The 26,324-nt window shown below is 41.3% G+C and overlaps 1 protein-coding gene across 2 annotated transcripts in view; it reads left to right on the top strand.

The window, feature by feature from the left end:
- UNC13B (unc-13 homolog B) overlaps positions 1-26,324 on the top strand; it is a 208,782-nt gene that overhangs the window by 61,612 nt on the left and 120,846 nt on the right. For both annotated transcript variants that reach the window (XM_017819075.1, XM_017819074.1), the window contains exons 8-10: positions 451-673; positions 15,569-15,895; positions 17,733-17,823. In XM_017819075.1, coding sequence (XP_017674564.1) covers positions 451-673; positions 15,569-15,895; positions 17,733-17,823 — 641 coding nt within the window. The remainder of the gene's footprint in view (positions 1-450; positions 674-15,568; positions 15,896-17,732; positions 17,824-26,324) is intronic.

Raw genomic sequence — 26,324 nt, 5'->3', positions numbered from 1 at the left:
GAAGAGACAGTATTACAGCTTGAATTAAAGGTTGAAAAGTTTCCAGGAAAAGAGCTCCTTTCCATAAGGAAATGTTTGGGTGTTTGGTTTTTGGTTTTTTTTGACCCAACATCTAAAGGTTCATTTTGGCAGCAGCAAAGTACCTGAAATTTTAGATGCTGGGGGGTTTTTTTGTTTGTTTTGATTAAAAATGTCTTAATCTGCTGATTAGTAACGACTAAAGAGAAGTATACTCCTATGATGGGAAGAGGGAAAGGAAGGTGTGGACCTGATCACTGCAATTCCTTGGTGCATACTTGAGAGAACTGGAGGTTATAGCCAGCTACGAGACAGAGATACATCCGCAGCAGAAACAGTGTTTTTTGCCATTCTTTCAAAATGAAATGGGCTTTACTGCCCCATGCAGGGTGACTTGAGGGAGCTGTGGCCTTAACTGGTTTTGTTTCTTAGCCTTTGAAGATGCTGACAGTGCTGTGGATGACCGGGACAGCGACTACCGCAGTGAGACCAGTAACAGCATCCCCCCTCCGTACCACACCACGGCCCAGCCCAACGCCTCCGTGCACCAGTTCACGGTACCCTCGCGCCTGCAGCAGCAAGGGGTCCTGCGGGATTCCTGTGCTGACTCCCTACAAAACTATGATCCGGATTACCGGGAGCACCTGGCCATCAGGTGAGTGCTGTCTGCTGGGTAGCTCTTCTTTTCCCGTTGTTTTGTGGCAGGGCCATGAAGCCGCCGTGCTGGCAGGGGAGGGCAGATCAAGGGCTTTAGAAGTCTTCTGATGGGAAGGTGTTTTGTTAGCATTGGGATTGTGCTGTGAACCAGGAAAAACCCACGAGGCTCCGTGTTACACCAGATCTGGGAGTTTAGGGAGTGACCTTTAAAAGATATGCTCAACTTTGAGGTCATTTACTCTTGGCTGTACCTTCCCCTTACCTTTTGAAGGCCAGAGCACTGAGTAGTTGATTGTTCTGGTACCATTGCATGGTCATGCCTCCCAAGCCAGTGAAACACAGCCTAGTAGAGTTATCCTATTGGGAGCTTCTTTCCCAGGGCAGATTTATCTTCTGTCCTGGTTTAGTTCTGGTTCTATTGACTCTGTCAAAACAAGGTATTCAAGAAGAAAGTTTGTAACCAATTAGTTGGGGTTTTTTGGTTGATTTTTTTTTTTTTGATCCTCATATAACCTTGTTGAATTCTGTGCTTTCTCTTTTGGTTTACTTTGAGCTATATGAAAAATGGTTTACTTGATCTAAATTATATTTTTGACCATAAATCAGTGGTTTCACAACTGGTTTTAAGTATTAAGCATTACAGCATTAACTTATGATAATAAGTTAATAATAGAGCTGGTTGTGTAAGGAGAAAGCAGAGGAACTTGGACAGTGCTGGTCAGCTTGGTAAGAGTAGGTGTGTAGACAGGCTATGCTGCTGCTTCTGCCTTAGATGTGGAAGGAAGAGGCAATTGCTTAAAGACTATCACAGATGTGCAGAGTTTTATATGTATTATAACTGATTTGTTCTACTTTATGTCCCTTGGTAAGAATGTTCTTGTTTCCTGAAGCCTGAACCTGAATTCAGTTGTCCTCATGGGTGTATGACTGAGGCTAAATTTTGCTCTTTTTGACATATGGTCATTAATGGTAAAGGAAGAGTTTTAGTGGTAACATTTAATGTTGTTACTGTTATTGAGGTTTCAAGAACAGAGGCAAATATGCTGACAAAATGTGTTCACTGCAGTGTGACATGTCATTCCTAGCGCTCTTTTCCTAGTCCATTAAATATCTTGTATAAGCAAGTTATTCCCTTTCCCATGTGATTCTGTGCTGCTGGTTTGCAGTGGTAAAAATTGCTGAAGATCTTACTGAGAGTCTGTGTAGATGAGCTGAGGCATTCTCTTTATGGAAGAGCCAAACTGAACAGTGGGATTGGGCCCCCAGCCAGGGGAAGGCAATGGTGGCTGTGTATTTTTGCAGCTGTGTGACTCCTTGGGGTGGTGTTGACAATACAAGTAGTCTTTCACGGCTCACCTTTCGTGGAGCCAGGGTGTTTGTGAACTTTTAACTGTATCTAAAGGCTAAATGTGTTCATAAGACCTTCCAAAGAAGCACTTCTGGTTTGAATTGTTACAGAATAACAAGCTAGGGTATGAATTTGTGGTTTTGGGTTTTTTTCCTGATTTCCTGAAGTATTGGTGTGAAACAATCTGGACTGATAAAATTTAATGAGCTTTGTAAACTGCTAAGGTCTAAAATTACTTTCAGTCCAGGAAGGCTAGATGGTGATCAATTCCCTCTGAGCCTTCCTGTTCCCATGTGCATTTTCCACATGCCCAACAAGATTTTTTGCTACATGTTTAATCTTAAAACTTAAAAAATGCAAATAAACTTTCCAAAGAAGCTACGTGGGATGCTCGTTCTTACCAGAAAGGTATTTCTAATAAGCTGGCTGAAAAGAAGCATGTGGGTAGGTCTTAAATATTTTCAAAACAAAGTTTTAGCTGAGTATTGCAAAACTAAACTGTCCTAGCAGCAATTAATGCTGTGGACCAGGCAGTCACCTGATGAAATCAGTGTTCCTGGCAGTCTGCAGGTTGCAGTTCATGACAACTGGTGGTTGCTGAGGAAACGACGGCTTGTAGGAGGCTGTCCTGGGCAGACCCAGAGGAACCAGACAAAGTTCTGCTAGAACCTGACTTGAATTGGACAGAGTGTTGTCAGTGACAAAATGCCTCAGTTGAAACTGTCCTAACACCTTAGTTTTTTTCTTACGACATTTGAGTTTGGGTGGAAAAGTTCTGATTCTCTTTATTAGCTGTTACATGTGATCATACTTGTTTGATAGAAGTACATGTATTTTCTTCCACACTTTCCTAGGGATAACAAGCAATATTCTTATTTGTCTTTGGAGAATGTTTTGCTGCCAACAGCCAGTTTGGCTTCAGAATAGCAGATATCTTCCCCTCATATTTCATTTATTTATTTATTTATTTTTAAGCACTAAGTTTTCTTTGCAATGTTCATTTTGTGTAACCATTTGTCCTCCATGTCTCCCTGCTCTTTGCTCTCTTCACTCCCAAGGCGATTTGATAGCATAGATTCCACTGTGAGTGGCTGCACTGACCCAGAGTCCACATCTGAGTGTAGTCAGATGACAAGCTGCCAGTGCTCGCTAGAGAGCAGGCGCTCTCTAGATCTGTCGGATAGGTGGGTTGACCTCTCTGCGCCTGTGTGCTTGTCTTGTGATACATTTCAGCTGATGTTTGCTGTTTGCCTCCTCTCTCTTTCAGATCTGTGGTAATTAAGTGCTGGGCTGATGTTGTCATCTCTTAGTCCTCTCATGTGTTGGACTTCTCATCATTGCTTTATTTCTTGTGAAAGGGATGCTTTGTAGAAGTACAGGGGAAACACATATAGGGGAAGGCGCTCAATTGCAAAGAAAAGTAATTTCCTTTGTGCCTAAATTAGCCTATTGTTGGTTCAGCATTTACAGATAATGGCTCTTCAGGCATTCATGTAGGTCCCATTGCTTTCAGTTGAGATTTGGAAGGTCTTGATCCAGTAACTATGGTGGCCCTGGGAGTCTTTTAAATTTCGTTAGCTTTTGAAAGAAAATTATTTCAATTACTGTCTTAAAATTGTGAGCAAGAAGTGTAGTAAGTGTACTAAATGTTTATAACAGGAGTAATTTAAAGTAATGAGCACCATTTCAATTAGAGTAAGTTGGGTAATACTGGTGGAAATGTAGTACTAAACCAGCAGTAGTGAAAATGGAATGACCTATTTCTTTTTCAGGGCTATCCCGATAGTGTTCTATATTGGGCTGCCCCAATATGATGACGTGAGACAAAGCTACGGTGCATCTTTCAGATGATCATTTTGTTATTTTTACATCCACTTTCTACCTGCTTATTTTTATGTAGATTGCCAGGAGCTGTTCTTGTGAGATTCAGATAAAGAGGAAGCTTTCTTGCTACTAGCCTTTGGGCTGTTGAACAATTGAGATAATCCTTCTGACCAAGGGCTAGGAATTAATCCCAAAACCCCAAGGGTCATTTACTTGGGTTTCTGAGAAGCTTGGAATTGTTTCACAAGTTTTAATCCATTCTCCCGCAATGGACAAGTTGCTGGATCTGTTTAGATGCATTATAAAGGGGAAGTACGGATCCTGAAAAGCATGTGAGGCTTGCAATGGGCTAATATCCAGTGCCAGTGTTTTATTTTACCTTCTGATCCAGTGACACCCCCGAGAACCTTAATTTTGTGTTGGTAGGAGCCCCTCCAGGCCAGTAGCTGCAGTGAGAGCATTCCCCGCAAAGAGGAGTGGTGGAGTAGCCAAAATTCCTCATGCTGCTGGTGTGCACAGTTTGCACACTTGCCTGGAGTCCAGTGACTCTTGAGTTTTTACATGAAGTCTCTGCTTTGTAGCCACCCTTGGAAGACACAAAGTCATAAAGCAGAGACAAAGTCATTCTGCTTTATGAATACTGCTAAAACAAAAGTCTGCAGCATGGAGTGACCGAAATGCAGGCACAGCGTAGTGGAATGGTGCGCGTGGGCACTGTATCTCAAAGTAGTCCTGCTATTGCAATAAGTGACTTCTTTTCAGCATGCCTAAAAAAGTAACAGCAGAATACTGGTGCAGCCAAGGCTGTGTGCCCTCACTTGATCACAAAAAGCTGTTCTCCTTCAAATAAGCACTTCTAATTTTTGTGCAGCCATAACCTGTGGAATCTCACAACCCTTGCTGCTTTTTTTGACTATTTCGTTTAAATGTAATGGTGGTAGATTGGCAGGTTTTCAACTTTGTTATTTCTGAATGTTTCTGATTTAATTTTCCTTTATTTAATGCCTGTTTTACCATTGCTGTTTTTTCTGTCTTTTCTAGAGCTTTTTCTAAAACTGTTGTTTTTCCCTTCCTGTTTTTTTGCTGCCTCTCTTTCTTTCCCTCCCACCTCCTTTATTTCTCATCTTAGACAAGGATCTCTAGCTAGAAATGAAAGAGTCAGGATCATTCCATTTAATTCTGAAGATGGAGAAGAAGAAGAGGAGAGTAACTATGAAGAGCTAGGAAAATTGCTAATAGAGGAATTCTTAGAAAAAAATCATAAAAATAGAAGTTGGCATGAGAAAAACATAAAAAAGATGCAGACTCTCTCAAAACGAGAAAATTTCATTCACTGTGAAAGATCAAGGTGCTGCCAAAGGGTGTGTGTGGAGTCAGGATCTGTAGATGTCCCTAGATATCCTGAGGAATATGATACAATAGATAGAAGAAGGAAAAAGAAGCTGCGATACAATTTTGGAGGGAGAGAACAAATAAGCCTGCAAGGTAATGGAGGTCTACATTTTCCTGGAGAGAAGGCAGTTTATTTCAATGGTGTGGCAGCTAGTTCTGAACTAGTTGATGATTTCCCAGTATATGATAGAACTGGAAAATATACCAGTAGCTCAGAAAGTAAGGAACGGTTGCCTGCTTATCCAATCCTGCGTCCATACAAAAATGGGTTAATGGTTAAAAGTGGCAAGTTGCCCATCAAGCAGGGAATGAACCGTGAGGACTCACTTCACCTCAGTAACGCCGAAGACATGAAACACATCGGGATGCCAGAAAACACTTTTGTGCCTGTGGATGTCCTTGAGGAATTTGACAGCAGTGCTTCTGATGAGTTCCAGTACTCGCCTGTTTCGGATGATGAAGTGGAGGAACTGGCTACGCTTTCAAAAACATGGTGTGATTCTGACATCAACCATTTGAGAAACTTAACTGTTAATGGCCCTGCAAATATGGGCTCCCAAAAAAAGGCTAGCTCTGATAAAAAACATAAAACTAAAGAGAGCAAGCGTGTTCATACTATGCAAGACTTGACACTGTCTCCTGTTGAAGAACCCAGCGAGGAGTACATAGACACAATGGATGAACTTCAGTGTCTAGTAGAATCAGTCTCAGAATACTTGGCTGAAAAGGAGGAAGAAATCAGCAAATTTGGTACATTGCCAGAAACCAGAAAAAATGTTGAGAGCATGCCACTGAAACAAGTTAATACTGATAATTCAGTAGAAGCTAAAAAGTCTGAAGAGACCAAACAACCTGCTGCGGAGGAGAGTACCAAAGGCAAATCTGAATCTCTTCCAGACTTGTCAGGTGTGAAAAATACAGTAAATTCCCTGTTCAGCTCTTTCACAGAAAAGGTAGGGTCAAGCACAAAGCAGCTCACAGCATCTGTTGAAAAGCTTGTTTCTTCCACTCCAGAGAATACAGAAAACAAAAACTCATCAGAAGGTGGAATCTTGAATGTATTTTCTAATAAGTCTAAAAGTGAGAGTTCATCTTCTGGAGGAGCAGCAGATAATAAAGCTGACACGAAGTTCTCCATTCACTCTTTGCTACCATCCCCAGTGAGTGGTGATAAAAGAGCCCAGAACATAAACTCCAACAAGCCAGAAACCACTGAGGTGGACAGTAAGGCTTCTGCACCACATCATCCCCAACAATCACAAGGAACTGCTGCTGACGGCCAGCAGAACCAACATTCAGTTGTGAATTCAGTTCTAGGCATGTTTAATCCTTTAAAGATCTTCTCTGAGAAGGAAGTGCCAAAGCAAGAAGTCATAAAGGAGGAGCACACCAAGGAGGACAGCCAGGCTGCGAAAGTTGATGAGGCAAACAGGAGTGAAACACCATCTGGACAGACGTCAGCCAGGACCAGCAGCATTGTTCCAGAGGTACAGAAAAGTGAGACTGGAAGTGAGGCAGAGGTAAACGCAAATAGCACTTCTGTGTCTTCAATCTTTGGCAGGCTCACAAATTCAGTCAGTTCCTTCAGCCTGAAAGCCAATTTTGATGGTCTCTTGGCTCCCAAGCAGCAGGATGTGCCACAGAAGCAACCAGATTTACATCCTGTTACAAACCAACCAGCTGCCACTGTGAAAGAGGGTGCACCGACTGCCAGGGAGCAGCCTCCTGCAAATCACTCAGGGGATCAGCATACTGCAGGTCATGGACTGGGAAACAAGCAAAACAGAGGTAATGTGGAACCTAATTCACAACCTCAAGGTCAGGGTACAGCATCTGAAAGCTTTTTCAGTCCACTCAAAAAGTCTTTCAGTCAGTTGTTGCTTCCTTCTGCTGAACAAGGGCAGAAAGAAAGTACATCTGAGCATTTTAAAGGCCATAAGTCTGAGGAGGATATAAGACAAAATAGTTCATCAAAGGAAGAACACTCATTTCCTTTCACTGGAAAACTTCCTTTTTTCAGTGGTCTGGGTTTTTCAGCAAAGCAGGAACAGAAGAATGAGAAGGGAGGCTTTATTCCTTCGTTATTTAAATTTTCTTCTGCAGAAAATCTAGCACCTACAAAGGACCAAAGAAGTGACCAGAGTTCTAACGACAGTTCTTTACCTGGAGACAGAAACAGGAATTCAGAAAATGCCGTTTCATTAAAATCTAACTCAGTTCCAAATTTATCAGACCATAAGGAGGAACTTTTACAGAGAAAAAGCACAAATAAAGAAAATCTATCTAGTGGCCAAGGAAACAGAGAAAAGCACCAAGAGAATGGCTCTGCTACCGTTAAGGCTGCAGAAGAGCAGCAGAGAACCAAGAGTACTCAGGAAGAACCTAGAAATGTAAAAGAAGGACTGATGAAGGAAGGACTAAACAACAGCTCAGTTGAATCCACCTCTTCAGCCAGAAGGCCAGAAGCTGCAAGTGCAGACGACATGGAGAAGAAGCACACACCAGGTTTTCTTTCTGGGTTCCTTCGCATTTCTTCCAATGAAAACACAGCCCATAACCAAGACCTAACTGCTAAAAGTGAGGGTGATGGCCAGAAAAGCACTTCTCCTGGATTGTTGTCTGGCTTATTTAGGTTAGCTTCAAATGAAAACTTGTCTGAATCTAAGCAAGAGAAGGTGAAAACAAACTCTCTGGGCTTCATGAAGCTCTTTGATAAAGGTGAGGATTCTAGCTCAGAGACAAAACCCAGCAACTCGGGAATGGCTTCTGACAGTCAAAGCAGCACTGGAGAAAAACAGGAAGCTTCCAGCTTCTTAAAAAATCTCCTGCCTAAACCAAAGGAGAAACAAGATCATGTGAAAACAGTGGAATCTTCCAAAACTACTGACCACCTGTCCGGTGCAAAAGTAAATAAAACAGCTGAGCCACATGCTCCCCACTGTGGGCATCCTGTGCAAGCTGAAGCTCTAAATATGCAAGACAAGGTACAGGACTTATCTGGAAAGCCTAAAAATAGTAGACATATTCCTCATCAGGATGTAGAATCTAGAGTAATTCCAACTCCTTTAAACAAAGGATCAAATGAATTTCTCAATTTGACTAATAAAAGCTATAACCCTACGGAGCAGTACTCAGTTTATCAGGAAACAAGAAGCCATTCTGGCTTTGAATGGGAATATGAAATGGGGGAACTGGCTGACACTCATGGAATAGCAGTTCCAGTTTACTACGTGTTAAACCAGAACTCTGTTCTGCCCCCTCAGTTCCTGGACTGGCCTGCAAATGATATGGTAGTGAATCTATGTAAAAAGGATGGGAATGCAAATGTGATGGATTGGCAGACTAATGCCAATTTTGATGGACAGAGTTTAGATTTAAGTGCAATGTCATATGAGTCATTTGACCAGTTAATGTTTCAAGATGTTTGTTCAGAAGAAAATGATGCGTGGGCTGCTAATTCTGTGAATGAAAGTTACAGTAACTTTCCACCCTTTGAAAGAGATGTCAGTTACTCATTTGAGGAGCTGCCCATGGATTTAAGCTACTCCTCTGGCTGTGATGGAACAATGTGGACACTAATTGACCAAGAGACTTTAAGTATGGACGAGAGCTTCATGTACTCATCCTATAGCCGGGAGTATCAGGAGTGGATAACGATGCTTGAGCAGGGCATATGGTGGCCATCAGAAGATGGTGATTGTGGATACTACATGTACAGTGATAGCCAGTACGTGTATTCACTGCTCACTGATCCCACTGGACAGTATGTCTACGTGTGCGCTCCTGAAACTTATTCTTACCCGGACTGCTGGGATTATAACTTTCAGATGGATTCCATTCCAAGAGCTGTGCTAGAAGACAACACGATTGCTGTTTGTGGTTTTAAAGTCCCTCTTGGCAGTGAAGATGAGCTGTTTTGGTTTGCTGAAGAAGAGTCTCTAGATGATTATACAACAAATAAACCCCTGGATTTGTCAGTAGCTCTGCAGAGGAGTGATCAGCTAATGAACATGAATTTGGAAACCTTTTCACAAATGTTTGAGGAGTCTATTTATTATCAGAGAGAGCAGCCATTAGACTTCTCAGGTTATAAGCTTCAAAAACTCAAAGTAGATTTTAGGCCTGAGAAGGAAACCCTGAATCATTCAGAGGAGCCTCCATTAACCCTTGATCTCAGAACACATTCCAGAGCAACTTTCAATAAATCCCTGAGTAAGGAGGTCCACACTAAGGAAGTCGAGAAGGCTGTCCCTGTGACGACTTCTGGGAGTGGGTCATCAGGATTCTTTGGTTTCCAACTGTTTCAGTCTGCTCCTAAAGCTGAGGAAACTGTAGCATCTACTGAAAGAGTAACAGAAACAAAAAAGACAGAGGAAGATAAGAAAACACCAGTGAATAAAGTTAGCTCTTTATTTTCTGCTTTGGGTGGACTAATTGGAAAGTCTTCAGGCCCTGGCTCTGAGACACCAGAAGATTCTGCCTTGAAGAGGACAGACACACAGTCAATATCATCTGAAAATAAAACTGATGTTTTACCACTTACACCAAATAGAAAATTGGATGAGGCACAGGCAGGGCAGAAGTTTCCTGTGACATCAGAACTGAGAAGGAATGCCTCATCAGAACTTAATTTGGAGGCTGCTAGAAAGGAAAAGCCAGAATTAAATCAAACAGAAAACATCCGTGTTAAAAAACCAGGATTAACAAGATCTCCCTCTGTACTGAGCCAGACTGCTCCAGACAGCAGGCCCATACGAGAAGAGAGACCTGTCAAAACAACACCAGCTTCCAGGCATCTTGAAAGGCATGCAAACGTTAGTGAACCTTCTCAGTCACAGCCAAATCAGAGCCAACCAGCCACTGAGCCTGAGGAGACATTATTTAAAAGTGCTCTAAAATTGTTCAGTCTTGGAGAAGATTCTCCTGCTAGCTCAACTGCCAACAAACCCCAAGCTTCTGGATTTTTTGATTTCTTTAAAACACAGGTGAGCAAAGCACCACAGCCATCACCGGATTTGAAGAAAAGTCAAAGTGATAAACCAGAAGAGGTGAAACAGCCAGAACAGAAGGAAACCTCTGGCATCTCATCACTGTTTGGATCCATCGGAGATCTCTTCAAAGTGGAGCCTGTGTCTTCTCAACCAACCTCAAGCACTACAACTCTTCCAAAAACCAATAGCAGAACTGTGGCTGAGCCAAGACAAAAAACTGAGAAGTCTGGGGGTCTTCAGAGTGCCAGTATGCCATGTCTGTCCTCCACCCCTAAGGAAGAGGTGAGAACGGAAGGTATGGACAGCCAGGTCTCTCCTAGTCCTGGGGTGCAAAAGGAACAACAAAGCAGAAAAGCTGTGGAGGGGCCTCCTGAGAGTAAAAAAGTGCCTCCTGGGAATGCTTCACAGAAGCCAATGGGTGTAGGTCCCAGAATAAGCCAGCTGAGCCAGTCAGCCGTGCAGCAAAGCAGCACACCCACAGTTACACCAAAGCAACAAGCAGGAGATCGCTTAGGAGACACAGCCAATCGGACAAAACCAAAGCCAGACCAGACACCTAAAGAGTCAGGTTTCAGTTTGCCATTCAGCTTTTCTGACATCACTGCTCCGAAATCACAGCCAGCCAGTAAGAGCATATTCTCCTTCTTCACTGGGTCGGATGAACCAAAGCCTTCAGCACCTGCTGCTGCTCCTGCTGGCGGGAAGCAACAAGAAACAGAGGGACTGTTTCATCTACCCTCCTTCTTCTCCAGTGGTCCATCTGCTGAGAAGAGCGTACCTCAAAGAAGCACTAGCTTTAGCTTCTTCAATTTGACATCGTTTTTGGATGAAAAGCCTCAAACTACTCCAGGACAGGAGAATAACACAAAACCAGCTAAACCAGTGAGTTCTAAGCCACCAACTGCTCATAGACAGGAGAGTAATACAAAACCAGCTAAACCAGTGGACTCTAAGCCACATGTGAAGCAAAGTGTTTCCACTGACTCTGGTGTCAAAAGCAGCAGTTCTACCAGGCAACAAGATGCAGACAATAAAAAAGAAGTTGATGATATTATTGCAGCAGTGACTGGCAAACAAATATCTAATGACCTCAGCATCCCAGAAAATAAATCAGAAATGCTGGCAGTGGAAAATGTGAAAAATATAGAAAGTGTTGCTGCAGTAGCTGAAGAGAGTGACTTAGAAAAGCTTCCACAGACAGATGACACTGCAGTAACCAATTCAGCTGCTTCTGATCCTTTCCTTCAGACTCCCACTGTGCAGGAAGGTTCTCAGACTATTTCCCTAGGGGCAGAAGAAGATGCTTTGCGTAATACAGAAAAAATGGACAGTCTTGAATTTCCCATTGATAAAGAAGAGCCTTATTCTTCAAAAGAGCAAACTTCTGAAAAGATGGATAATAGCATGGCCTCAGGTGATAAGATGGATTCCCAGGGTCTAAAAGATTTAAATAGTACAAGTGACATCAAAAATGAAGCGGTCTCTGAAGAAGTCTGTGTACAGCATGAGTTGCCAGAACATGAAGTACCTGAACAAAATCTTGGTGACAGGTTAAAACAGGCACAAGAGCCAGAACATAAAGTACCTGAACAAACTCTTGGTGAGAGGTTAAAACAGGCACAAGAGCCAGAACATAAAGTACCTGAACAAACTCTTGGTGACAGGTTAAAACAGGCACAAGAACCAGAACATAAAGTACCTGAACAAACTCCTGGTGACAGGTTAAAACAGGCACAAGAGCCACACGCTCCTCCTAAAATGCCAGAGGCATCTAATTTTCAAAACAAACCTAAGGAACCTGAGGGTGATAAATCAGTTCTGGATTCTTCAGTTGAAATGTTTTCAAGTTTCATGACAAAAATGAAACCGCCTAAAACATTTTCTGGTTTCTTTTCACAACCTCAAGCTACTGCACCTCCTCCTGCACAGAAGAGAAGCTCTTCTTTCTTTGGTTTCTCCTCCCTCCCAAGTGCCCCAGCACCAGCTTTCACAAATGATCTCTTTGGCATCTTCAAAGGTCCAAAAGAACCTCCAAAAGAACCTCCAAAAGAACCTCCAAAAGAGATGCCTCCAAAATCCACCCCTAAACCTCAAAGCAGTAGTGTGAAAGATGTCACTGGGTCTGTTCCAGCAAAAGACTCTAAGGAGACAGAAAATACAGATGCAGCCAGAGAGTCTAAAAGAGACGTCTCAAGCTCTGTGAAGAAGGATGTATTACCTGTTTCAGCAGAAGAGAACTCCACAAATGAGTCTCCTATGAAAACAGAAGCTGAGTCAAAACAGAACTCGGAAACCTGTAAAGAGGAACCTTTGAGGATCATGCCAGAAACGGGAGTCTGTAGTGAGGAACAAGCTCCTGAGGTTCTGCAGCTCGATAAGGAAGCACAACCCTCTGAGGTGGTAGATACTCAGCCATACCAGTCTGATCTCAGGGATGCAGTTGATACAGTGCAGGCTGAGGCCATTGACCAGACTGATGTAGGTACTTCCCAACTAGATACGGGGTCTTCAGATGTAGCAGAGGAACAGGCTGCTCCTGCAGACAAGGCAGCCATTGATGTCCTTCCCTCTGACTCTACTAATGAGCCTGCACTCGAAATGGAAGCCCCAGCTAGTGAGGCAGGCACAAACCTTTCCCAGTTAGACAAGAGTGCTACACTTGAATCAGAGGCTGCTGTTACAGGGGATCAGGCCAATGCTGGTGTTGATCAGCAGGACTTGATCAGTAGCAATGATAGAGAACCCACAGCTCCAGCTGATGAGCCCAGTGTTTATCAGCTTCAGCCAAATGAAGATAAGACAAGTGAAGTAAAACACCAAACTGCCAAAGAGGAGAAACATTTAGCAGTTGATGAAGTGCCTGCAGAAGGAATTGCTTCCAAATCTGACTTGAAGAAACAGGATAATGTCCCTCCAGATACAAATAGTAGTAAAAATGTCTTTGAGATACCAAACATACCCAGTTTGCCAAAATTCAGCTTTATGTCATCTTCTGATAGTGGAAAGCCGTTTGGGTCATTCTTCTCTCAGCAGCCACCCTCTGTTAATAAAGCAGGAACAGATCAGGGCCTCATGTCCAGTTTTAAGAAGCTTTCTTCATCTCTGTTTGAAGGAGGTAGTGAAGAAAAGGTGAGTAAGCCAGAGAGTGCCCAAGGAGCAGTATTTGGGAAAAAGCTAGATTTCTCCTTTCCCTGGCAAAAAGACATCAGGGAGACCTCTGCCAAAAAGGAACCAAATGTGCCACCACAGGCTTTGTCAAAACCAGATGACAAGGTGTTAGGAACAGTCAGTTCAGATGAAAACTCAAAATCTGCAGTTTCAGATCAACTGACAGATGCAAATATAGAAGTAAAGTTGTCTTCAAAGCAGCCTGACACTGTAGACAATGAACTTTCCAAAGAGCCATCTGGTGCAAGCACTGTTGATGATACATCCAGCAAAGAGCTGGGAGAGAAGTTTGGTAAAGAGTCAGAAGATCAGCAGAACGTGATTTCAGGTGAACTGCAGAAGGACGATCAGGCAGAAGAGCATGTGACAGAGAAGCTTGAACTGGGAGAAACTGGGCTTGATTCTGCTCCTGATGGAGCAGTGCTTCATCCTAACACACTGGCTGCAGATCTGCAGAGCGTGGAACAACAGAATGAGAAAAGGCTAGTTACAAATGAGGCATAATAAATGGGTTTTGACCATTTATAATGCAACACTGCAGCAGTAGATGATGGCCTTGGTGTCTGATGTTTGTAGCTCAGTCCCTTTCCCTGTCTGTTGTCAATGTTTGTCACAGAGGTTATGGCAAACTGCAGTTGCAATTATGTACAAGCCCTTAGACCATTTTCTCACCTTTTTCCACTTTTCTTCTGCAAGTGTAATTGAATTTCCTATGTTCTTATACCGTGTGCCACTGAATGAAATGCTTCTAGTGCTGATTTCAGTAGCCTCTCAGAAGTATTTGTGTGTTAATTCTGCTGCATATTGATTCACTTTGCTTTCTTGTTTAGTGATAATAATATTGTATTTGCCAAGAAAAAACTAACAGTGGGTAGAAAGTACTGGTAGGAAGGAGCATTTTGTTTTCAAAATGCAAGATAAAGGCTTTTAGAGAGAAATTTAACTTACTGATGATGCATTATAGAACTACTTCGGTTCATTTCATATTACCGAATATATTAAAACATTATCAGAGATATCAGTGAAGGTATTCTAATGCTCGCTTTTCCTAAAATCTGTGAGAAGGTTACTTCATGCAGTTATGAAAACCACTAAAGGAAGGTATCGGTATTTCATGAGGCTGTATTAAGTCCTCTGCGTTAAGTTACAATCGCCTTCAAAAATCAAAACAGAGACTCACTAAACTTACATATTTCTGTGTAATATAAGGGAAACTTGTTCCTCTGATCACACAGCTGCAACTCTGCACTCATAAACTTCCTATCTGGTTTCAAATTCTCCAAAGACTACGAGAGAGAAATATGAATGCTGCTTTATTCTTGGCCATAGTTTTCCTGACTGCATGAGAAATTTCCATCTGCTGTATTTTGTTTGAGGATTCTAGGAATTCAATCCTGAAAGTGGTGTCTTGAATCAGAGAGATCACACCCCTGTGGCTCTGGGTTTTTTTATATAAAACGAGTTATTGAGAAAGCTCTATTAGAGAGAGACATGTGGCTTTCATTTGAAAAATTGCTCCACTTTTGTGAAAGGTTTTAAGTTGAGAGTCTTGACAATCTTAATCTTGACTGCAATGTATTTTATCATAAACTTGCAATATATAAAAATAAAGTTAACTTTAACTGTATTTTTTAATAATAATAATCAGCTTAAATGGTCACGATAAAGACTCTAGCTGCAGCAAAACCACAGAAGACAGAAACACTTTCACTCTGAATTGCTATGATTCCATTAATCTTGTCTGGTTATTAGAATATCTTCACTGGCAGTTTCTTGCTGATGTAAGGTGAAATAGTATTTGGTGCAGGAAAGACCAAGGTATATATATGTATAGACCGTATATAAGTATATATATAAAAGTATACATGTACATATATACATATATATATATATATATATATATATATATATATATATATATATATAAAAAGCATATATGGTCTATATGCTGGCAGGCTGTGTATGAAGTATTTCTACTGCCTACCAAAGTTTTGAGGTTCATAAGTCTAGATAATAATCATAAGAGCATAGTAGTTAAATGTGTTTGACTCCATAACACATATGTTTTCAGTAATATTTAGTGTTCTGCTCAGTTTGTTGAATGTGCACATTGTTTTGTGTTTTTTCAATCCATTATTTTTTTCTGATGGACTTTCTTATTTTCTCATAGTCCTGTTGGCAGTAGTAGATATGGCTCCTCTTGCAATGTCAGCCAGGAAAGCTCTCACCTAAGTGAGCTGGAACATTCCCATGAAAGTGCCCATGGCTCTGAGCAAGATGATGATCACCAGGAAAGGCAGTCGAATCATTCCTACCACAGTTCGGGCAGCTACCAGAAGGATGGTCAGGCTTGGCTCAGGGAGCAAGAGGAGCCTCATGGCAAAGGAGAGGAGGAGAAGCTCTGCAAGGCAGAGGAAAAACAGGCAGACCATCCTGCACCTAAGTTACCTCTGGAACTTGAGAAGCCCAAGGATGTTGATGCAGAAGCCCAAATGAGGTAGGTGAATTTCAATTAGTTATTTTCAATTAGTTCAAAGAGGGTTCTTCTAATTTGCTATTTCCTGGGGCGAATTGTGTACATTGTTCTTGCAGCCTTCTCTGACAACTAAGTTGATGTTGCTGACCTGTGAAACATCTGTTGTGCAGGAACATTTATTTATGTGACATTGACTAGGTTAAGCTATGTTTGCAGTGTATGTGAAGAGGAACACCAGCTAGTGCCTTGAAGCTCATTTGCTGTATTTCCTGTTTCTGGTTTGGTGAATGTACTCTGGCCCAAAAATAGCTGCTTCCATTGCTCACGTGGGATCAGGTTTATGCAACCAAGAAGTCCATGTTGTCATGGTTAGAGCTTCACTAGTTCAGTTCTTCTGTAGTAGACTACCACCATTAGTGTTTATGTAGTTGTAGGTTGTAGAATTACAGTATGAATAGACATGTTGATCTGACTCACTGTTGCAGCTTTTCTTGTCCTTGTACAGTATTGAAAACAGACTTCAAAAGTATTTTGGCTAAGTTTGGGGGAGTGGTGTACTGGGTTTTGTGCAGCTTTTAGAGGAATTTCAAATTCCACTGCTTAAATTTGGGAGTGACATTTTTCCTTGAGGTAATCGAGTCATTGCAGACCCTAGTGTGGATAAGGTTATACTTTACTAAGTATGAGGGATTGCTTTTATCTGGTTCAGTTAGATCCATGGAAAGATGTCTGCCTGTCTCTGCCCTTTGGAGGGTACAGCTGGTGTCATTGTGCTTGTATGGTAGAATTAACCACAAGAGTTCATGTGTAGGCAAGCCTTACACTAAAGATGAAAAAAGGAAAACAAGACTAGAGAAAGTGTTAAACTGTTTTTAAACTCTGACTCACTTTCCTCTTCTCCTTACAGAGCAGCAGGAGTCTTGTCCCAGAATGGCTGGCCTATATTTGTTCACAGGGAAGGTTATTCACATAGTCTGTTTCAAGCTAATTTAAGCATCCAACTTGGATGCTCCTACATCACTGGCGCCCTTTCTCTCCACTCTCTGGCAATGCTCTCCTGTCTCCATGGAGTATGCATGGAACTGAGCTCTGAACATTGGTCCTTAGAGTTGCACCTGAGCTAGATGTGTGGCATGGATATGTGATGCTTTCAGCTGTGGGGTTGTTTAGTATTGTCAACAGTGTGGAGTGGGTGCTTTGCAGGCAGGAAAAGATGTTTGTTTTGGCGATTTACACCTCAGCAACATACAAAAGCAGGAATGCAACCAAAAGCCCAAGGTACCATGAGGTTAGGGACTGCAACATGTGCTGTGGGGCGCCGAAGTGGAGCTTGCTGACAGATGCACATTCCCTCTTGAAAAGCTGTAGGAAAGGGTGGAGTGACAAAGGTTCAATGAACAAGCGGAAAACAAGGCTGAGCCCTGTTGCTAGTGTTTCCACTGAAGAGGGGCTGTAAATTTGTAGCAGTAGGGGTGAGTGGGAAAGGGCAGTGGTTAGAAGAAACTTGCAACAGGCACCTTCTGCCTCTTTGTGTGTGTAATTATGATACCAGTGTGTTGCACTGGCTTAATCATGTGCCTTGGACAGCTTCCGTTATGTTCTCTCAGACATCATCTTGCTCCTGGGTCTGGATTGTATACAGCTTATATCTTTCAGTTAATCAGTTTCCAAGACAATTCCTGTATATAAGGAAACCTTTAGCCTCTCACTTCCCAGAGTATGTGCAGGGTGTGTTGACTGGAGCCTGTTGGTTCCTTCAGCTTCCAGAGCTGAAGCTGTGATTGCACCACGTAGTTGAGTCTTTAATGCTACAGGTGAATGTTTTTCATATAGTGATTTTCTGTTTCTTGCTTTTAAGCTACCATGGTGACAACGAGCCACCACCATTTCCTCCAGCAAGAGCCCACTGGATTAGAGCAATTAGCAAAGTTCGACTGCAGCTTCAAGAGGTAGGATGGAGTATTGCTTTGCTTGTTCCTGAGCTACTGCGATTTCATTTCTTCTTCATTGTAACATACCTCTTACAGTTTTGATGTTTTGCAGTCAAAAATTCAATGAAATGTATAGGACTGCAGCATGTTGTGATGATCTTAGAGCTGTCTAATTCAACCAAACATATTTAACATCATCATATGGAACTAGAGATGAAAATCAGAGAATATGCAGAAGCAGAGAAATTAGCTCTGGGTCTGTAAATAATAATTTGAAATGATGATGGCTGGGGCTAAATGGTTTGTGTCAAACTGCTTGAAATGAAGACTTTTTCTCAAGGCAGCTTGAGGATAGCATTTTAGCTTAGTAGGAGTAATCTGTATTATTTTTCATGTGAAAATGTTCTTGGGAAACTTTACATCAAATATTTTTATATATACTAATTGAAAGTGGGTGTATCATAAGTCTTGGTATTTCCATCTCGTGGAACTAAGATTTAAAAATAAATAGTCTTGATTTGGGAAGTCAAAAGGAAAAGGTTGTGACATTTTCTATAACAGAATAAACACTCTTGTTTTAGAAAACAGTGCTTATGAACCAAAAAGTTGTTTTTTTTAAAAAAAAGTCTTATGCTTTCATCCATCTCTATGCCCACAGAAAGATAACATATGGTGCTCATGTTCTGTAGATGATAAACTTTTGCCTATTACCCTAAGTGCTGAGTTAATATATTTCATCTAGAAATTCTACTTTCTTCTAGAGATGCCTTATTTTGTTTTTATAAGAAATTATTTTACAGTATCTGTCACTATCAGGACTTTTCTTTCTCTTCTGGATTTGTTGCAAATTTTCAAGAAAGCAGTTGTTGTTGTTGTTGTTGTTGTTGTTGTTGTTTTGCATCTGGGGAGGCAAAATAGTTTTTCCTTAGGCTTATCTGGATTGTAAATGCTTTTCCATGTAACAATTGCTTCACTTCTTAGCAGAAAGGATTTGGATCACAACTGTCAGAATGACATGCAAAGTGAAATTTAAGCACCATTAGTATCTTAAGAAGAAGGATTTTGCTGTGATTTTGCAGACTATGCAAGCAAAACAATTTAGTTCTGTACCTTATGGAAAACAGGTGCACAGCCATACTAGAAGGAACAAGAGGTTCAACAACACCTCTCCCTGGATGTCTCTTTTTCTGAGAGAGTAGAAGGTCCGTGAGGTGGTTCAGAACCATTTTGTGATTCTGCTGAATTGGAAAGAAGACATGCTTTAGGATGACTGTTACTGAAACAGTAGTTTAGTTATGATAGCAAAATGTCATTATTTGCTTTGCCTTGACCACCACTGAAAGCTATTCATCCAGAATTCCCTTAGAACAAAAAATGTGGGAAATGGAGTTTTCCAGGAGCCTGCTCCAGGGCTTAGCTACCTTTACTGTCCAAAGACTTTTCCTAACTTCTGCTCTAGGTCTCTCCTGTGCCATATAAATCCATTTTTCATGATTAGGACAAGGAATACTGGAGTAGTAGAGGTCTGCTGCAAAACCAAGACAAAACCACACTCACTCTGCTCATGTTCACTAGATGACCCTTTTTCTTTAGCCTTTTCTTGCCAGGATTTTTAGGCACTCTTTTAATCAGCCTGTCTTTTTTTCTTCTCCCTCTTACTCCTTTCTTTGGTTTCCCTGAAACACAGTCTCCAAAGCTGAATGTGTAAACCCAGCTGAGAGCCTGTTCAGGTGCACTACAGAGCAACAAAGACTTTGCTCTCCTGTCTGTGATCCTGATACCCCAAGATATCAGCTGTCCTACTGTGATGGTGCTTTTTTTGTCACAGGCTATCACTGATGCATAGTTACCCTTTTATGCTTTCCAAAGCTGAGGTTCCTTCTGAAAAAGGGCTTTGTCAGTTGTTCCCTAGCCTATATTTACATTGGATTACAGCTGAATATGGCTATGCATTTCTTCTTAATAGAATTGGGGGTTTTTTCATTTCTTAAGCACTTTGCTGTCTCTTCCTCTTCTTTTACGTGAACAAATCATTCAAGTTGTATGAGGCAAAACTGTGTGGTACTCAAGCTGCCAGGCTGTGTACTACCAGAGTTGCCTGAGGGACCTTGCTTGATACATTCTTTGAGCTTGGCTGCCACGAGTATAATTTTTTTTTCTCAGTGCGTTTGCATCTCTTTTAACAGCTTCATCCAGATCTCAGGATACAAAACTTCTACTATTCTTTCTCTACCTCTTAGACTAATTTACCTTGTCATAGAAGGAAGTTAAGTGCATTTGACACAGTTCTACTCTTGATGAAACTCTGCTCACAGTTATTTCTCTCCTTTTTTGTGTTCTAGAAGATTTGCAAATAATTTGATTATTTGTTCTCCAGGAAATTGGTGTGTCTGTGTATGTCAAGTTACTGCTTTCAGAATTATCCAAATTCTCCTCTTACTATTTTTAATCACTACTTTATTTTTTTTTTTACAAGCGTAAATACTTGCTTTGCCTGTTTGAAATCTTTGAGTTCTTAGTGCTTACTGATTGTCAGTGTTGCAACCTAGAACCTGGGGATGAAGATTTATCAGGGCCAGCTGACTCAACAAGCAGATAAGGCAGTTATTTCTTTCAGTTTGTTTTCCTTTACTGCAACCTGTTTATTATAACTTTCTAAACTTCTTTCCTTTAAAAAACCCCGACAAACCACTACTAATTTTGTCAGCTGCCTGACTGCACTTGCCTCTCTCAGTGAAGACCTGAAGCAATTAAGGCTTCAAATGTTCCAGCCTTCGTAATGCCACCTGATGATAGCTTTGTCTTCCTGTGAGTTCCATCCGTCCTTTATTTGTCATATTGTGTGTTCACTGCTAAGTGTTTAATTTTGTGCTTTAGCCTTTTGATTTCTTTCCTGTGCAATCTTTCTTGTCCTTAAAAACTTCCTGAAGAAGAGAGTTCAAGCCCTCCTAGGAGAGGAACAGGTTTCTCAATAAGTCCTTTCCCTCCTCTTCACTGGGACAACTTGTGATTTCTGTCTGTTAATGCTGTTTCTTTATTTGTTAACAGCTTCCTGAACTCCCTGGTCCTTAAAGCCTTTTTCTCATGAGCTCAGTAATACAAATACAGGCTTACAGATAAGGATCAGGATTGCTTCGATGATGATAGTTTAACCAGGATACTCTGTTGGTATCTGTTGGTAAAAGATTACATTTGTCTGGTCACCCTATTAACATCTTTCCATTTTCTGTCATTACTTAGAAGCTTTCAAGAGGACTATCCTTTTTTGTTCCAGCGTGTTAGAACAGGTAGTTATGTCCTTAATGTTCAAAGTGATGCCTCCAGAACATTTCTGTGTTCCTCTTACTCAATGTGCCATATCATTTCATGACTACACATGGAGCTCCAGCTCACAGATCTGAATGGCTGCGTTCTTCTCGCATAGACTACTGAAGTGGTTCTTATGACTTTTAATTGTTAATGATCTGGCTGAAATTTGAAAGAAAACAAAAAAAAAAAGAAGACACACCAAGAAGTTTCCATATGTGATGTGATTATAAATCCCCTGAGCAATTCAACCTCCTACCTGGAAAGAGATTAATATTCATGTGAATAATGTACATGCATCCTACATCCTGACCATGAGTCAGAGAAATGTAGTATTTTAATTAAGACTTGACAGTTATAAAATGGCACAGAAATTTGTAACTGTGCATGTTAAAAAAGCTTTGTTGTAGCCTGCATGTTTTGTTCCTCACTTCTGCTGTTTTTCTTGTTCTCTTTCTCTGTGAAGAGGAAACTTAATTATGCCAGAATCAACTAGGGTTTTCAGCCCCGCAAGGGATGACTCAATACTCCTCACCTTCACACTTAGAACTTTGTCTACAAAGAGGGATTAATTGATAGCTCATCTGCTGCAGTCCCTCAGGGGGAGCTTCTTTTCCAGGAGAAGAACAAACACGTAGCTATTGCATCTTCAACTTACAGCCCTCTGTAGCTGAAATAGCCTCCAGCTAGGGACATGGCTGTGTGACTTTTAAAATTATACAAATTTGAACTGACTTTTGTATAACAGAAGAATTGGCAGACTGGAGAAGAACAAAAATTCAGTCAAATCATCAAATTGCTTCTCTTACCAATTCTTTCAAGTATATTTAAATATTAGAAGAGGGTGTGGGGTCTTGGATTTTCTCCACTTATACTGAGTTCGTTTACAGGGGAAAAGATCTTATGCATAATTTTTCTCTTTTATGTCAGCAGATTAAATACATCAATTGACTTGTATTCATTTCTAAACCAAAGTAATTGGAGCATTTTTCTTCATTTTTTTAATAAATACCATTTTATACAATTTTTGATATAATAGTTGTCTTTCCCTGTTAAATGTCAATAATCTATTCTTTTTGATTGATACATAACTAGATCACGTTCTGAGATGGCAGATGTAGTTTGTGACTGTTTTTCTGGAATATGATGATCACCTGCAGTCAGGGGAACTCAATGGCTGTTCTTCTTTACTCTTATAGGTACCCAGTCATGTCCTCAGTCTGATTTTCCCATACCCCATAGCTTCACGGTCAGCACTTCTGATCAAGCACCTGCAAGTATTTAAGAACCATCAGGGTCTCACTTTTAAAAGCCCGGGTTCAGAGAGGGTGATTGTATTGGTGATTTTGGAGTGTGAAGCCCTGTTTTGATCTCGACAAAGCAAGTTGTTGGTGCAAAGCACCACTGTTCCCTTCTTAAGTAGCAGTGGGGTGACCTGAAGAGTCCTTTCTGGACTTCCACTACTAGTGAAGAGACCAGCAGGGTACTAACTGGTGCCAGGTTTGATTGTAAGCTTGACTGTAAGTTATCTGCCTGTCCCCACGTGAATGAGCTCAGCGTGTGAATCCAGGCCCTCTGCTCTGTACTGTTGCATGTAGTACCACTTACTGTTCACCATCCCAGATGGCTAGTGGAGGACAGGCTACTTTAAGCCAGTCACCAAAAGACTAGAAACTGTCCCTTTTCACCTCTCATGGACTTTGCAGTCCATGCAATAGTTTACTTTCGGCATTTTATTTCCCTTAAGCTTTGTTGCCTAGGTGTTTTTTATCAGTCCCGTGAAGATGAGTAAGCTCTGCATTTTCAAAGCCTCCCACACAGTGGCAAAGAAGCAAACTGAAGCACTGTGACTCTAACGTTAGAGTTACTAGAAACTTCTCTCCATACAGAAAAACCTACATCTCCAGTTAAATGTCTTCATTCTTATCTACCTGATGATGTATGAAGGTTATCTTTAACCTCCACCAAAATACCAGCATTGCTGGGCAAATGTGCTAGGGATCAGTGGTGGTGGGGATCTGTAGCATACCCTTGTGGTCATGAATTCTCTGTTCCTACACTTGAGCAGACATCATGTTGGTAAGGCACGATCCGAGGGTCACTGCCAGCTGTACTGCACTGTCTGGTGTTAGGTGGCTGTGCTCACAATAGCAGCCAAATGTTTTCTGTATACCTTACCTGTGACGTGCATGTGCAGCTTTCAGATCTCTTAGGGATTGCACAACAATAATTATTTAGAAAGCATTTCAGTACAAAAGTAGAGGGGACTGTCTCATGGTGCCGTGGTCTTGGTTCTCTGTGTTGACCTGAGTTTGCAGCGTGGCAAGTCTTGTGAGACTCCCCAAAGCGTTCTGTGGCTTTCCCAAGGCAGCTTTTTGTGTTGGGTGATTCTCTGGTGCTTGAACAACCTGTGCCTGTTGTTGCCTCTCTGTGAGGGAAGGTTCAGCTGACATGGTGTACTCAGAGAAGGACAAACTGCTCTCTTCTCCAAGTGTCTTAAATAAGATACCTGCGTATTCTCATCTGTTGGGAATAAAATGCATCTTTATTCATCTTTTCTGAGATTCCTTGAGACCACTTTAACCTGCTTTACAATGAATGTTAACAGTTATGTTACAGCAGAGATAATTATTTGTATGGACACACAAGAAAATAGTGTTGTGCCTTCATTAGCTGCTGTTGTGATTTTTGAGTAGCTTTTTGATAACCTTATCTCCAGTGGTAAAAATCAGCAGGCTTTCCCTTTTCAGAGTAGTTAAAAATTAAGAGAAAGGCTCTCTTGTGGAGCAGTGTGCTGGTGAGAAATGCTTTTTATAATGATCACAGCAGGTAGGAGCCTGTTCAGTTGCTTATAGGATTTTCTGCAACCTTCTCTGGACATACCAGTATGCTGACTCTCAACTTCAATTAATCTCTGATAAAAGCCAGTTTTGGTGTTGATGATTTGTATTCCCTGACGCACAGGGCATCTCTCCCCTCCAGTGACAACAAAGTTCCTTCGTATCTTCCTGTTGCTGGTTAGAAAAACCCCAAACTCAAGGGAGTTTTCGTTCTCTGTTTGGTATCATAAACTCTATACATCTGTAAGTCAAAATTCTTTTGAAGCCTTTGAGTGGGAATCCAAGTGTAATTTAATTTTCTTCAAAAGTTTATTCTACTGATTTCCTTAAAAAGAAAGGGAACGTTTTTGTGCAACATCTGGGGTATAGTTTATGAACACAGAGTGTTCCACAATCAGATGCATCTCTGTGTTTTGTGCTAGTACTGCATGTTATGTTCGAGTAATCCAGTTTGACTGAACTCTGCTTCTCTTCTCTGACCTATAAGGTCATAATGCTAGTACTGGGGTGGTTGTGATTAGACTGCCATTATACCTATTAGCTTTTTTAAGCTAGATATGTTTAGAATAATGGAGGAATAAGACTCTTGTTCTTGATCTAAACTGAGCAATACTGAGATTTTAGCCTGTGTTTCCCACAATTTAGAAAAGTGAATTGACTGCTAAGCCGTAACACTCCTCCAGAGAAAGCTTCTTCCTTGGACTCCGTCACCTTTTTGAGCATCTTAGACCAGAAAAGTGTTCTCATTCAAAATCATCGTCCTCTAAAGGAGATTTTGATTCTGACAAGTTGGTGTTTTCTGAATGAAAAGGTATTTTAGTCACCTTCCTTCTTCTCCATGGAAGTGTAACTGCTGACCAGACAGCAAGATGTAGTTGGCAGCAGTGGGTTGGTGATGTGAATAAATGACCTGCATCTTGTACAATTCTTAGATTTCTTATTAGACTACGTGTCCATAGTCTTATTAGACTGTGTGCCTTTTTTTTCTCTACCAACATTTTTCTTAGGCAATCTGGTCACAGCAATTTCTGTGGTGGCTTCCTCCAGAAGTGACTTGAGTGTTGGAGGCTGAAAGAACAGTCTTTGTGCACATAGTTCATCCCTTTTAACCAGGATGAACTGCAGTAGGCTCTTCTCCCTCATGTGATGCTGCCCAGCACACATTCACATTTGTACTAAGACTGTTAGAAAGACCTTCTTGATCAGGTGGTTGTCTTTTCTCAGGACTTGATGCAGTAGTGACTCTTTCAGTAAAAATGGAACCCAGATATGTTTGAAGAATGGACCAAGTCCTCTAATCAGTGTATATCAGACGCTATAGAAGAACACTAAAGATGATGGAGCTGAGACAACTGTTGCCACCTTATGCAAAACTCCCTTCTTTGCATCTTGCTTTGGGGGTATAATGGCAGATAGAATTACAGCAGTGTGGTCTGATGGAAGAGGTTGTACCTTATTTGGAATGGGGCACAGAAATCTGTGGTGTCCTGAGCTCCTCGACATGACGCTCGTGCATGGTGCTCGTCGGTAAAAATTGAGAGAATTTCATTTGGCAGTGGAGTAAGTCAGTTGCCTCTGCTCAGAATAGGGGTGCAATGGGAGAGGTGGGTGGGGGGACTCCTACCTGCCACATACGCAGCCCTTAAAAATAGTGTTGGCTGTTGGGAGAGCCAGACTTCACACTCTTATTTTTAAGGATCTGTGTGGGAGGAGGGGATATTTCCCAGTGCTGCGTATTACTGAAGCAATCTGTACAAGAAATGCTGCACCAGAGAGATAGCAGTGGGCTTCAGCTTACAAAGCACAAGCGTTGGGGAAAAGATGAGCTAACCAGCACTGACTGAGAGCATCATAAATGAAGCATTAACTATTCATGCAAAGTTAGCAAATGCTCTGAATAACAACAAAACTTCATAGAAAAAGGCAGTAAAAGGGTGTTAGTACATGGCAATTTTTTCTTCCAGTGTTGCTTTTCTTGTTTGTTGTTTTCCAAGCTGCATGGTTATACAACTTGTTTAGATGTAGGGCAGGGTTGCCTTTCATGATTCTGAGCTAATTTTTGGAGTCACGTAAAGGTGATTGTAACTGGAATCTTCTAGTACTGTGCATCCAGAACTAAGATGTTTGATTTTTTTCTTCCCCATTGTAAAAGTGGCACTTATAAGTCAAAAAGCTGTTAATAATACTTAATATAATGCCTGAAGACAGCAGTACTTCAGTTCTGGATGGTGCTATGTAGTATGCAAAACAGAATGACAGAATCATAAGATGGCTTAGATTGGAAGATATCTTAAAGATCATCTCATTCCAACCCCCTTACTGTGAGAAGAGACACCTTTCACTAGACCCTTTTGCTCAAAGCCCCATCTAATC

Source organism: Lepidothrix coronata, unplaced genomic scaffold, assembly GCF_001604755.1.
Source record: "Lepidothrix coronata isolate B3197 unplaced genomic scaffold, Lepidothrix_coronata-1.0 Scaffold72, whole genome shotgun sequence".
Taxonomy (NCBI): domain Eukaryota; kingdom Metazoa; phylum Chordata; class Aves; order Passeriformes; family Pipridae; genus Lepidothrix; species Lepidothrix coronata.
The sequence above is the reverse complement of the archived record's forward strand: the minus strand, read 5'-3'. Positions and strand labels throughout refer to the sequence as shown.